At 42.1% G+C, this 12,500-nt stretch overlaps 2 protein-coding genes across 8 annotated transcripts; one reads left to right on the top strand and one right to left on the bottom strand.

Annotated features, from left to right (window-relative positions):
- The first annotated feature begins 357 nt into the window (after nucleotides 1-357).
- On the top strand, nucleotides 358-2,815 carry Fitm (acyl-coenzyme A diphosphatase Fitm). The gene has a single exon (XM_012379733.2). It carries the CDS (start codon nucleotides 1,001-1,003, stop codon nucleotides 2,201-2,203), a length of 1,203 nt encoding a protein of 400 aa, XP_012235156.1. The 5' UTR covers nucleotides 358-1,000; the 3' UTR covers nucleotides 2,204-2,815.
- Nucleotides 2,816-3,392: 577 nt separating this feature from the next.
- On the bottom strand, nucleotides 3,393-12,301 carry LOC105679603 (zinc finger CCCH domain-containing protein 18-like). Of its 7 annotated transcripts, none has more exons than XM_012379727.2 (8): nucleotides 11,968-12,301; nucleotides 9,945-10,288; nucleotides 8,673-9,746; nucleotides 7,176-7,666; nucleotides 6,690-6,946; nucleotides 6,148-6,555; nucleotides 5,464-5,838; nucleotides 3,393-4,714 (listed from the first exon to the last, which is right to left on the bottom strand). In XM_012379727.2, the coding sequence occupies exons 3-8, from the start codon at nucleotides 9,727-9,729 to the stop codon at nucleotides 4,303-4,305; spliced, it is 3,000 nt and encodes a 999-aa protein (XP_012235150.1). In that variant the 5' UTR covers nucleotides 9,730-9,746; nucleotides 9,945-10,288; nucleotides 11,968-12,301; the 3' UTR covers nucleotides 3,393-4,302. The 7 variants fall into 7 exon arrangements, with proteins under 7 accessions (XP_012235150.1, XP_067205527.1, XP_067205528.1 ...); XM_067349426.1 differs by having other exon boundaries at nucleotides 3,393-4,702; XM_067349427.1 differs by having other exon boundaries at nucleotides 3,393-4,699.
- Nucleotides 12,302-12,500: the final 199 nt, after the last annotated feature.

Below are 12,500 nucleotides of genomic sequence, written 5' to 3'. Positions count from 1 at the left end.
CTTCCTATTTTGACACTTTTTACAATATCGCTATCAATCGCCATATGCAATTACGCAATCGCATGGAACGCATATGGCCGGAGCCTGCAGACTTTTGCATAAAGCATAACGCATAAGCATAAGGAAATTGATTGGTCCATTTCCTTATGCATTTGCTTATGCTTATATATAGACCAATCAATTTCCTTATGCTTATGCGTTATGCTTTATGTAAAAGCTTGTGCTCTCGGCTATAAGCTGCTGCAACTCAAACTTGAGGTAGCTGATGCGTGTATTATGCGCTGCAGGTGGTGGGGATTTAGGGAATTCTAAGCGCTGTTCATGCGCGCATTGAGTGAAACGGAACGTTTTCTATGTAATTCGTGCGCATAATGTGCGAAACGGAACGCAACCATAAACTTCTTAGCTCAGCGATAAAGGAGCGTGAAGGCAAGGAGTGGGGGAATGGGATAAAAATGGCGCAGACGAGAATACTCACGTTTATAGTGCCTTAGTTAGTCTACCTATTAGAAGGCATCCCCTGCTATGGAAATTATTATTATTGTTTTTTCATTTAAATAAACATGCGAAACAGAATAAACATCACTCCTTAGACACTCTCTCTCTCTCTCTCTCTCTCTCTCGGAGGCAAATCCCTACTTGGCCCTTCTTTTATCACCACCTCTCTTCTTATATGTGAGAAAGAAAACTGATCAAAACTTCCGTTCTCTTTCTAAATTCTCGACATTCTTCGAACGACATGAGCAATCTACACTTACTACGTCTATTTTATAACCAAAAAAGTGCAAAAGTGCAAGAAGTGTGCGTAAAACGAACAAACCTACACATCACTACACATCTAATACGTAAGGAGAAGAGTGGGTCAACCAGTGGATGACGGAGCGTATTGTTGTCTTTAACGAGCGGACGACGAGCGAGATTGAATCCCGTGCGATGCCTTCAAGCGACATCGGCGAGCACGCGAACCGGTAATCAGGATTCCAAGTCGGAAACTCTCGGTATGGCGACGGGCAAGCGGCGGAGCATCCACACGTCGTCCGGGAACGCCGGCGGTGCGTCCAGCTACTCCGGCTATCCTGGCCTGCGTTCAAGCCGGATGAACTTTCGACCGAGCAACGCGCAGCAGGAGGACCGCGGCGGCACCCGACCGACCGCGACGCCGAGCTCGATCGGCCTCATCCTCGTCACCATGCTGCTGCACGTGTGCAAGAAGTCGCTGCTGTTCGACACCCGACTGAAGGTCGCCGTCTACTGCGGCACGATATTCACCATCTCGCTGATCGCGGACTTCATTGCAATGCCGCGAACTTATTTCGCCAGGTCTGACAATGCCCTGAATCAGTACTTCGTCAAGTGGGGCTGGGGCTGGCTGCTGTCCGTGGTCGTGCCCTGGGTCGCTCTGACGGCGCACACGCTCGGCTGCGGCCGTCGGCCGATCCTACTGAGACACCTGGCGCGGGTCTTCCTCGCCACCGTCGCTTGGCTCGTTTGGACAAAGCTGTTCAATTATATCGAGACCAATTACGGCAGATGCCTGGGCACCCGCGACGCCAACTTGCAATCGAAGACCAGATGTTTGCAGTCCGGTAGATTCTGGAGCGGTCTCGACATATCGGGACACACCTTCATTCTGATCTATTCCAGCTTGATCCTCGCCGAAGAAGGCTCTTCCCTGGTGGGATGGGAGGGTATCAAAGATCTAGTTATGCGTGAAGAGCACACAAGGTCCACACCGAGCGAGACTAGTACCGGCCCGCTGCGAAGCCTCTCCGACGGCGATCTGGAGTTCTTGAAGAAGGCGCATCGGGCGCTCACGCCGTACCTGCGCGGTCTCTTCGTGGCGATGACGTTGCAGCAGCTGCTGTGGGACATTATGCTGGTGTCGACGGTTCTCTACTATCACATCATGATCGAGAAGTTCCTTGGCGGCGTAGCTGCAGTCGTCACGTGGTACGTCACGTATCACTGGTGGTACAAGTTGCCGAAGATTGGCCTGCCGGCGCCCGGCGACGGTCTCTTCAAGTACAACGAAGTGAAGACGAGTCCTGAAATCGGAACCAATTCCAGAGCGCGGCGCAGCACGTTGAACGGCACCAATCAGCCGAAGTTCATGGGGATGCCGATCAGAACGACGCAAGAAAACGCAGAGACGAATCTGTCGAACAGGCAATCGGATGTCGACGTGCCTGTTTCGAGGGTGTAAGAGCGCGTTACTCCTCATGATCTGTTTTACAATCGATGTCAGTCGTCTTGGCGATACTTGAACATTTCACAAAAACGCATTGCGGATTATCTTTTATACCGGATCGAATATTTGGATTAATATCTGAGAATAATATTTACAAATGTTTCATAGAATTTGTATTTATCTGGATTTAAACGATTCTGTAAAATAAATATAAAGCATGTATATAGTATGTATATATACGAAAATATTCTTAAAGAAGTATCCAAATATTCGGTTTTCCTTGGACGAATACAAAGATCTAGACATGCAAATGACATCATAATTTCCGAAAAATGTAGATTTCGGTTTTTCGGAGCAAAGTGTAATTTCATATTATGCAAACGTTCGTTAAAATATTTGGGATGCGAATCAAGCTCAAAGCTCAAAGGGGACAACTTGCACGTACGTTATCTTACAGAGTTTGTAATTATAGAATAATAAACAGAAGTGTGCGCTTGTTTTTTCGGCGCTTCTGTATGGATTGTTAAGAGACATATTAATTTATTATGTTTAGAATTAAAAGATTTGGTGTCTTCGGTAACAATCTTATTTTGTAACTTATATTTAATAAAGTCTGTTGTTAATAAAGCATGTACCTTAAATTAATGGAATGCTCACAGCATGAAATTAATATACGCTACGTTATATTCATACGTGAAAGAGAAGTGCAAAATGTTTGTAAGTTTTTAAAATCTTTCTTTCTCGTAATACAAGTCGCTGCATTTACAAATGTGTTTCTTGCTATTTTTGAAATTATTCTTTCACATTATCAAGATCTAAAAAAACATGATCTAAAAAACATTCAACATGACGCATGTTTTATGCAGAGTTCTAGTTTGATTGTACAACAAAATTTTTCACTGAATTAGTAAGTGAAGTGAAAAGAAAAACCTATTACTTTCGCGACAATAAATTATTGCAAGATAATTCATAAATATTGTTATAATATATTTATCACCGTATTAGATCGAATAGAATAGCACATTTCTCTGTTTCTCATTAACAAATTTAACTCCTGTTTGCTTTAACGGAAAGAAATTAGTATGAATATATCAGAGATGTACACTTTTGATAGTAATTCTAATAAGAAAGTGCAATTTTTATCAAATATGTTCCATACGATTGATACATAGAATACAGCTGCAGAATAATTGTCATATAATAATTATCAGAATAATTGTTGTATTTGGCAACCTGGAGATCTTTGACAATCCATTTGCTGATGGCTTAATATCATACTTTTACATTAAAATTAAAGTGAAGTATATTCTATTTCACAGAAAGAATGCTCTCGGTCTTTGCATTCTAATAATAAAGTGCAGAGAAAATGAAAATCGCACACAACGTAGCATTCAATAGCAAACATACGTGTTAACAAAGGGGACAATTTTTGCAAGTCAAATCGGCATTGACGAATATACTTACATCACCGGTTATTATTTATTAACACTCAGTGAGCTCAGTTTCTGAACGTGGTGGATAAAAATTCGAGGTCAATCTCTCATAGAATAGAATAGACATTTGTACAGATACAATTTGTAGTCGATCGATATCACTTTACCAACATGTTTTACTCAATAATGTCAAATTCATTGAGACATTTCACAACACACACATATGTGTCAAATTCAATAGAATTTAATTAACTGATAATTAGTTCAATGTACATATACATTAAAATATTCTTACACTTCTACGTGTTTACGATGTATTCCTTTTATTTTACATTTTACATAAAAATAATCACTCAAGTATTACTAAAATAAAATCGCTGTGCGACCATGTACAATACTATTCATTATGTTTATACGCTTAACTGAAGGAAAAAAAGAAAGAGAAGTCCAGTGAACAAATAAAATGTTACGATTCAATTCTGCATTGTAAAAATGGGACATGTATTCGTTTTATCTATATGCCATCGCGATCTCTATAGTAGGCGTCTTATACTTTTGTCATAAACTTACTCTGCGACGGTGATGGCAACTAATTACATAATATACCTAAAAAAAAAAAAAAAAAAAACGCTTATTACATATTCATCCGCGTGTAACGGAACGCGCGCCTCGTCTCGATCTTCAAACCTTCGACCGTTTACGCGCAATCGCGTCTTCCACGGCCTTCAATTGTTTCAGTAACTCTTCGCGGCGCGAGCTCGCCTTTTTCGCGGCCTTGGCCGCCGCTGCGGCCACTTGCGCCTTGCTATCAATCATCGGCGGCGATTCGATACTCCGCTTTTTGCCGGCCATAAGTGCGCTACGGTCGATTTTCTTCACCGCCGTAGTGTTACTCGTAGGCTTCAATGTGAGTTTGATCTGCTGCTTCGCGCCGCTCAACTTCAGAGCGTCGATGCTTTTGGAGTCCTTGCGCGTGATCGGCGGCGTCGAGCCCTTCCTTCTGCGCAGCTCGCTGGAGGATGACGAATAGCTCGATTCGCTGGAGTCGCTGCTACTCCCACTGCTTTCCGATCCAGAGCTGCTATGAGACGATCTGAAATGTATTATTCTTACATGCAACACGCGCGACGTGAATCAAAACCGAATTCCGAATGTTAACTCTGTCACATCGTTGAATTAAGTTTCTCACGTCAGATTATGCATATAATTTTCAAATTAACAGACATTTGTGCGGACACGACGATTTATAGTTGAATATTATTTTACTAAAATACTAGAACAATACGCGCGCGCACTTATAATAATTTAATAATTATAAAATCTAAATATTTTAATAAAATTTTTAAAAATTTTAAATAACCGTTGCCCTCAAACTATCGAACTGTCAGAATAATCGAGATAACCAATCAGCGTCGCGGAAAAGCGTCAACAACACACTTCGAGATATATCGACTTCTCATACCTTTTTTAAGAGTGAAATTTGCAACAATTTATTCCACATATTCTTCGTAATAAATCTATACAAACCATCGACCTAGGAATATATGGACAGAGTGATAAGTGGTCTTATAGGCGGGGGAGGTGAAGCCTGAGCGGCAGGGGGAAATCACGCAGCGGCATGTTGGTCGGCTAGAAAATGGCGGTGTTATTAACCTAATCTTGACTTGGCGCTTGCGCAATGAATAATATTCATACATTATAAATTCCGCGCTCGTTTAGTTACACGGGTTACCCGTAGCCGCCATCTTGGTCGGCTAGTCTCCCGCCCGCCCCTCTGGCTATCGTTGTCCATATATTCCTAGGTCCATGATACAAACTCTTTCATGAATCAAGGACTCTTACCTAGATCTCGAGCGACTTTTAATAATCTTGGCGACGGCAGCCGCAGCCATGGCGGTCTTCTGTTCCCTGGCTTTGTCGTGATGACGCTGAGACGGGCTCGGCGCAGGTGGGTTCAGTCCGGCTCGTCGGTGCAGCGTGCCCGTAGGAGAGATGGAGCCTTTTGGCGGACGAGGAGACGGAGCGGGAGGATTCATTAACATAGCGCCGCGTTGAGGCGCGGTCGCCGCAACGGTCGGGGGATTCGCGGGTGGTGAACTAATAACTGCGGTCTTGCTTTTGCCAGCGGAACGGGTTCTAGAGGGAGGAGAAGGCGAACGGGACCTGGATAGGGAGTCGTAAGAACTGTAGCTAGAACGACTGGAGCTACGGCTAGAACTAAAAAGATAACGTATGCTCCTAAATGCTTTCACATGCATCAAAAGTGGATGTGTAAACTCTCTTCTCTAAAGAACTGAACGAGAAATATATACGGCCTAATATTATAATCCAATACACGCGCACGGTTGCAGCAGGAAAATCAAAGCCTTAACGCGCTATTACAACCTTTCCGTTGTCTCTTTGCGAGAAAAATAATGCTCAATAAGCCAATTTTCCGTTTGACAAACTTTTTCAAGTTTCCAAGATGCTTTTCTGCAACGTTCGGCATCCGAATGTAAATAGTCGATAGCGTAAAAATTAAAGTACCTCGTTGAAGAGTAAGAAGAACCCGAAGAATAGGACTGCCGGCGTGATCGGCGAGACGATGTTTTGCGACGCACAGCGCTCGGGGATTTGCGTCGCATCCACGGATCCGCCCATTCGTCGCCCCTGCCTCTTTCGGCAGGAGGTGGTTCCTCCTCCCGCCAAGGCTTCGTCGGTGGAATGCGTTCGACAATAACCTCCCGTGACGGCCGTTTGTGCTTCTTCTCATATTTTTCGTAGTAATCCCGCTCCCTCTCGCGTTCACGGTCGCGTTCCCTCTCTCGGTCACGATTGTGCGGCGGCGGCGGCGGTGGCGGTGGCGGCGGAGAAACTGAATGCGTGCCACGCGGGATCGCATGATAATCGATACGTTCTCGATACTCACGAGACTCTTTATAGTGCACCCTCCTGCTGAATAAAAAAAACAAAGATTAAAATAAACAGTGGAACTCCAGCACTTTGAGTAATAATTGAAAGATAATTTCTCGTTTTTTTTTTGTTTTTTTTTTGTTCTAAAACTTGATCGAGTACAAGTGTCGCCTCACCTGTAATAGTCGGATGACGCGGGAGGCGGATAATATCCTTCCGGCTCCTCGATATATCTCTCGGGCGTGATTCTCGAGGACGGTACTCTGCGTGGTGCTTCACGCTGCGGCCATCTTTCAACCGGTGGTTCGGGACTAGCCGCTCTGACGTAGTATCCCGCTTCTCTGTCCAATTCGTCCTGTCCCAGGCTCAGATTCATCTTCTTTTCCTCGAAATCCATATCCGATTCTTTGCGCTTATTAGCTTTACGCATCATCTAGATAAGTGAAAAGAAAATTTCTTCTTTAAAACTCGATTACGCTCTTGGGATTATTTTTATTAATTCACAAGCTTCATACAGCGCGGCCGAAAAATTGCAAAATCAAACATTTGATTGCTCTTAAATTTTATTCTATACACTTTTAGTATTTTTTTTTTTGTTTTATCCCGAAACTTTTTTATCACCACGAATACGCAGGAATGTTTTACGTGCAAATGCAACTTACTTCTTTAGCGTGTCGCAGTCCGCGCTCCCAGGCAGATTCGGTCGGCGCTTCTTCCACCTTCGGTGCGTGCGTCGGTGCGGCATAACCGGACAACGATCGAACCATGTTCGGTCTTTCGATGTGAGATCTATATTCGTGTGGCGCGGCGGCGTGCGGCGGGTACGCCATGGGCCTCACCATATCAAACATAGTGTAATTACCTTTGTCCGTCACTCCCGGATGCAGAAATCTACAGCTAACACCCCACGTGCACTGTCCGCGATTATAAAAGCGACACACAGGTCTCGGCTCAGTTTCTTCCGGCCGCGCGTCGTCGCCGTCACTAAGTTCTCCTTCTTCCAATTCTGATTCCTCTTTCTCCCCCTCTTCCCCTTCTTCCTTGTCATTCATCTCTCCGGAATCTTTTGATTTTGCTTTGTCCTTGTCTTTATCCTTACTATCTTTCTCCGCATTCTCCTTACTTTCTTTCGCGAGTGACGTTTCAGTTTCACCTATAATTTTATCAATTATAACTTGCGATCGTGATACATAAAATATATAATTATTCTTTAATGTAATAAGAATGTCCCAAAATTTATAAAATTATTACATTGCAATGTTTCAAAAATCAAACGAGAAAATCATAGGCTGCTATGTTGAAGCTGCTGCGTGTTTTATTTTCTTTTAACGTAAACGTTTCAGCAACACGTGAATTCCTTCAGCACATAGTTTGAAATTATTTCTTTCTCTAAATTATCCCATTATATTATTATTATAAAACGTGCATTCTAATAAATCACTTGGTTTCAATCATTGCTTTGTTCTAAATGCTGTGTTCATTTGTATTGTCCATTTTCGAGTCAGTAGATAGTTGAGTAGTTGCTACTGTTTTTATGTATTAAAAATTGCTGCAAAATTATGTCCTTTTTGTAATTTTACGTAAATTGTGTTTTTTAATTAAATTCTACTTACTCGAAAATGGATTCACATTAATTTATCATACTTGTGTGTGTATATTTCCTGCGCCTTGCTTATCCAGCATGTGATTGTTGTGATGTGCTCGTTATTCATCAATAAGTTAGATTCTCATTAAACGGATGAAAGGAGGAAAGTTTGTTAGATATGTTTGAAATCACTCACATGTTAAGAAAAAGAATGTCTCACTATCGACGATTTCAATTATCGCTTGAATAAAAATCATGAATTTGAAAAAACAGAAATAATCCATATATAAAGACAAGAGAGAGAAAGAAACAAGCAAAATATCACGGAGCTACTTTCCCAGAATCTTCTAGTGTTAAGCTTATTATCTCATTTTTAAATAAATAAAAAAACCTTTTACACAAGATACATTTACGTTAAAAAAACAATATATAAGCATGCACGACAACTTCAGCCTGCTATTTTCTTGTTTGATCTTCAAAAATACCTAGATTGTATTCCTAGCAATTTTTAAAATACTTATTCAATTTTGATATATAAATTTGGCTTAAAGCTTCAAATTTATAGCGTTCTTACCTTCATCGCGTTCATCCTTCCATTGACCATCCGCTTCAAAGTCCAATTGTTCACTTTCCTCCGTCAAGCCGACTGGCGCAATTTTGCCTTCCTTCTCCGTATTTTCACCGTCGTTCGTGATTTCTTGCTTGTCGCCCTGCTCCTTTTCCATCTCCGCATTTCGTTCGGTGGAGCCCTCGGGACCGTCGATGCTTTCGAGATCCGAAACATCTGACAGATCCTCGCTGTGGGTGACAGGAGTGGGTTTCGATTTGCACACCGGCTCAGCATCATCCTCGATATCGCCGTCTGAAATTTGCTCGCTGTCCAATTCGTGAAAGGAACCGTTCTTCTCTTCCTCGGGAGAGCGCGGGCCTGAATGCACCGGCGAGTGCGCCGCCGATTCTTGATCGTCCATGGGAGACGCCGGACCGGATTTGAACGACTTCGGCGAACTCCTCGCCGATATGAGAGACTTGACGGAACTCGGGCCCGATCTGGGCGACTTGGGCGAACTTTGTCTGGATCCGCTGTTTTTGTACGAGTACGATTTTAACGAATTATCGGCAGATCTCTGCGCGTCCGCTTCCAAATCGGACGCTTTCGACTCGGCGTCGGCGAAGTGCATCGATTTCGAGTCGTTCGCGGGCGAGAGGCACGATCCGTTGTCCTGTACAGGCGATCGTGACATGCTGCGATCCGATCGCGGCGAATCGAGAGAATTGTTCCCCGAATGACTCGGCGGCGTGGCTGGAGACGTCGGCGAGAGAGGGGACGACAACGACGGGGATTTCGATAAACTACGGATCGACCTCGGCGAGCCCTCTTCACTGGGAGACATTATTCCGGATCGTTGCGACTTGGGCGACATCGGAGTCGATCTCGGCGAGTCCCCGCCCGACAGCGGTGATCTGGGAAATTTTCCGGCGGAGGACAAGGAACTCGCCGCGGACTTCCGTCGCTCGGAACCCGAGGAGTGATGGGAGTAACGCGACGATACCTCGACCGTGATAGCAAGTCGATTCCTATCCCCGTCAAAACCCTCCGAGGATGTACTTTCTGAACCAGAGTCCGACATGTTGAAACTATCTCAGCCTGTAAAACAATAACGACTGTTAGAAAGCGGCGGGCGACTCTAAGACAAACGGGAGCGGGAAACATCTCGATCAAATCTTTAAATGTAACTTCGTTCAAATTCCTCTCTTACTTGATAAGTTAAGTTTTTCTTTCTAGGCGTAGCCGACCGAATGTAGCACTGAAAAAGTCAGTCATCAATAGCATCGCAGGGCTTACCTGTGTCAATCAGAGCCTGTGAAGTATTCGGTCTTGATGGCACAACGCGCGCGATCCATACCGTGTCGAACATACTTTTTATGTCACAACTTTCGACAACTATTACTTTCTTTTCTTTTCTTTTATCGAAAACTTTTTTATACTTTATTACTTAAACTGAACTTTGCTTGTCACATGTACGGAACATACTGTTTCTTTTTTTTTTTGTCGGGTTCTCTTGCGCGGAACTTTTTCGGTTGTCGGTTTAAACTTTCAACTTGAACACAACACAAACTAAGAAAGTACCGATAAACCACGAACCGTTTTTGTACTGCACTAGAAACTATAGCGAACGAACTTTCAACCTGAAAGAATATTTTTTGGGTCTAGTGAAAAAGAAAGAAAATGGGGAAGGAGCCAGGAGCAAGTTGCTGAACGATAAGACATGAAAAAAAGCTTTAGTTTAATAATGACGTATTGCAATGTCACAGATTTTTGGCAAAATGTAATTCATTTTCTACAACTGTAAGACATTCTTATTCTTCTTTAAAGGAGATAAAAATTCTTCATATAACAATATATCAATATTCCGTTTTCACGTTGCATCAGAATTAAACTTTGCCACAATTATGATAATATTTGGAGAACATTAAGGTTCCCAATTCCACGCTGCAGTCATATTGAGTTATGACTTCAGAAACGAGAAATCCTGTCAAGTTTCTTCTTGCATGATAGATTAACAAAATACGGATCATCTTTGTGACTCTTACATTAGAAAATAGTTGTAAATCTTGACTAATTGTCACAAAGGTCCTTTTTCTCTGAAAATGCAATCTTACATATATATTAAATTATTTGTCCGCTAATACAAAATAATAATAGAGAACATTTTTCAGCATATTTTATCAATGTATATCTCTATTGGTATACAAAAAAAATAATTCGTTTCAACTACAAAACAAATATTGATCTGATTTCTTCCTTCTGGCATCATAGTTTCATGACTATGGTGAGGAAATAAGAAACTTAATTCTGGATAAAGTATAACGACAAATCATATATATGTATATAGTTATTATAACAGATCTACAGTATCGATTGCAATATGTAAATAATAAACAAATAAATAAATTATTACATCAAATGGCATATTTAAATCTCGTATAATAACTGGTCAATTCTTATTATTTCCAGCTGTGATATTTTTATTTGTAAAAGAATAAGATGAAAAACATGACTAGCGTATTTCTATGTTTAAAATTTCTTTCCTCGTTATTCATATGCTAAATGATGTATCTTATCACGAGTATCAAACCTCTCTAATTTTAATTCTGAACTAATGCCTTAAGCTTTTCAGCTCAGGCCCTTATATTTTAATATGAAAATGTTGAATCACACACATATTTTCATTCTAAGCATGCCCAATTAAACAACCATGAAGTAATGAGAGAACAGCACAAGAAAAATTAATATTGCAGAAATTTTCCCTGCAAAAAACACACAAGTTGATTTCTGATTTGTGTACAATTTTTATAATTATATTCAAATTTTATCTTACAATTTTGAAATACGTTTAGGGATTCTTGAATACAAGATTGTACGACGAAAACATCCCAAGAAATCGACTTGCATCATTTGCATTCCTTGTTTTGAAAAGTAACCAAAGTATAGAAAATTATGACCAAAAGAAATATCACGATTATGACATCACGAATTATGTAGATTGCATCGTAAGCATTTACGAGATCCGCACCATTTTAACTTTATGACGTTGCAGTCTTTTTAATTACAATGATCAGCTAATTAAGACTAGAGAGGTTAGGGAGACTCGATCGTATCTGGGAGCAAAGTGAGAGGTTAAACTGGCGACGACGATAACGACGACGACGATAGCGACGTCGACATTGTTGCAATCGAGACTGCAGTTGCAAAACCGGGCAAAACAGGGATGATGGATCGTGGCGTTTCGTTTCGCGGGGTATACAAATTACGGCACTTTCATCCGAGCTGTCCGTGCTGAGAATGGCATCGTGGGGCTTCTTACCTTGGTCACGCGTATTATGCCTGTGGGGCCTTAGGAGATCTCGAGAGCTCCGAGACTCCAAGGCGGCCGGCGTCACCCGTAGTACTAACGTTCACGTTAGCACGAAACCCGTATCCGCCTTTATTGTCGTTTCTCACGACGCCCACACCCCGGTTGCGGCTAAACCAACGTCCACGAGGGATCTCTCGTCGTGCGATCCCTCACTACTCCTATCGATAAGGACCTATCGAAAAGAACAAAGCACAAGCAGCAAAAAAGCCGACGGAATCACAGAAATTGCATCTCGGAATTTTTCGCCGTGAAAGTTAGCGATACTAGATGCGACTCCCACTATCCGCCGTTACTACTATGCGCGCGCATTACATAGAGTATATATGGTGAATGAACCAATCAACTGCCGAGTAGTTGAATTTCTATTGGTATATCGCTGCGACTCGGACAAATATAAATCTATCTATCGCATTCATGCGTTTATGGTGCACATTTGCTAAATATGGCGGTTAATTATAATCACTTTATCAACGAGACTTTTT

Source organism: Linepithema humile, chromosome 2, assembly GCF_040581485.1.
Source record: "Linepithema humile isolate Giens D197 chromosome 2, Lhum_UNIL_v1.0, whole genome shotgun sequence".
NCBI classification, from domain to species: Eukaryota; Metazoa; Arthropoda; class Insecta; order Hymenoptera; family Formicidae; genus Linepithema; species Linepithema humile.
Note: the sequence above shows the minus strand (reverse complement) of the source record. Positions and strands in the feature narration are given on the sequence as shown.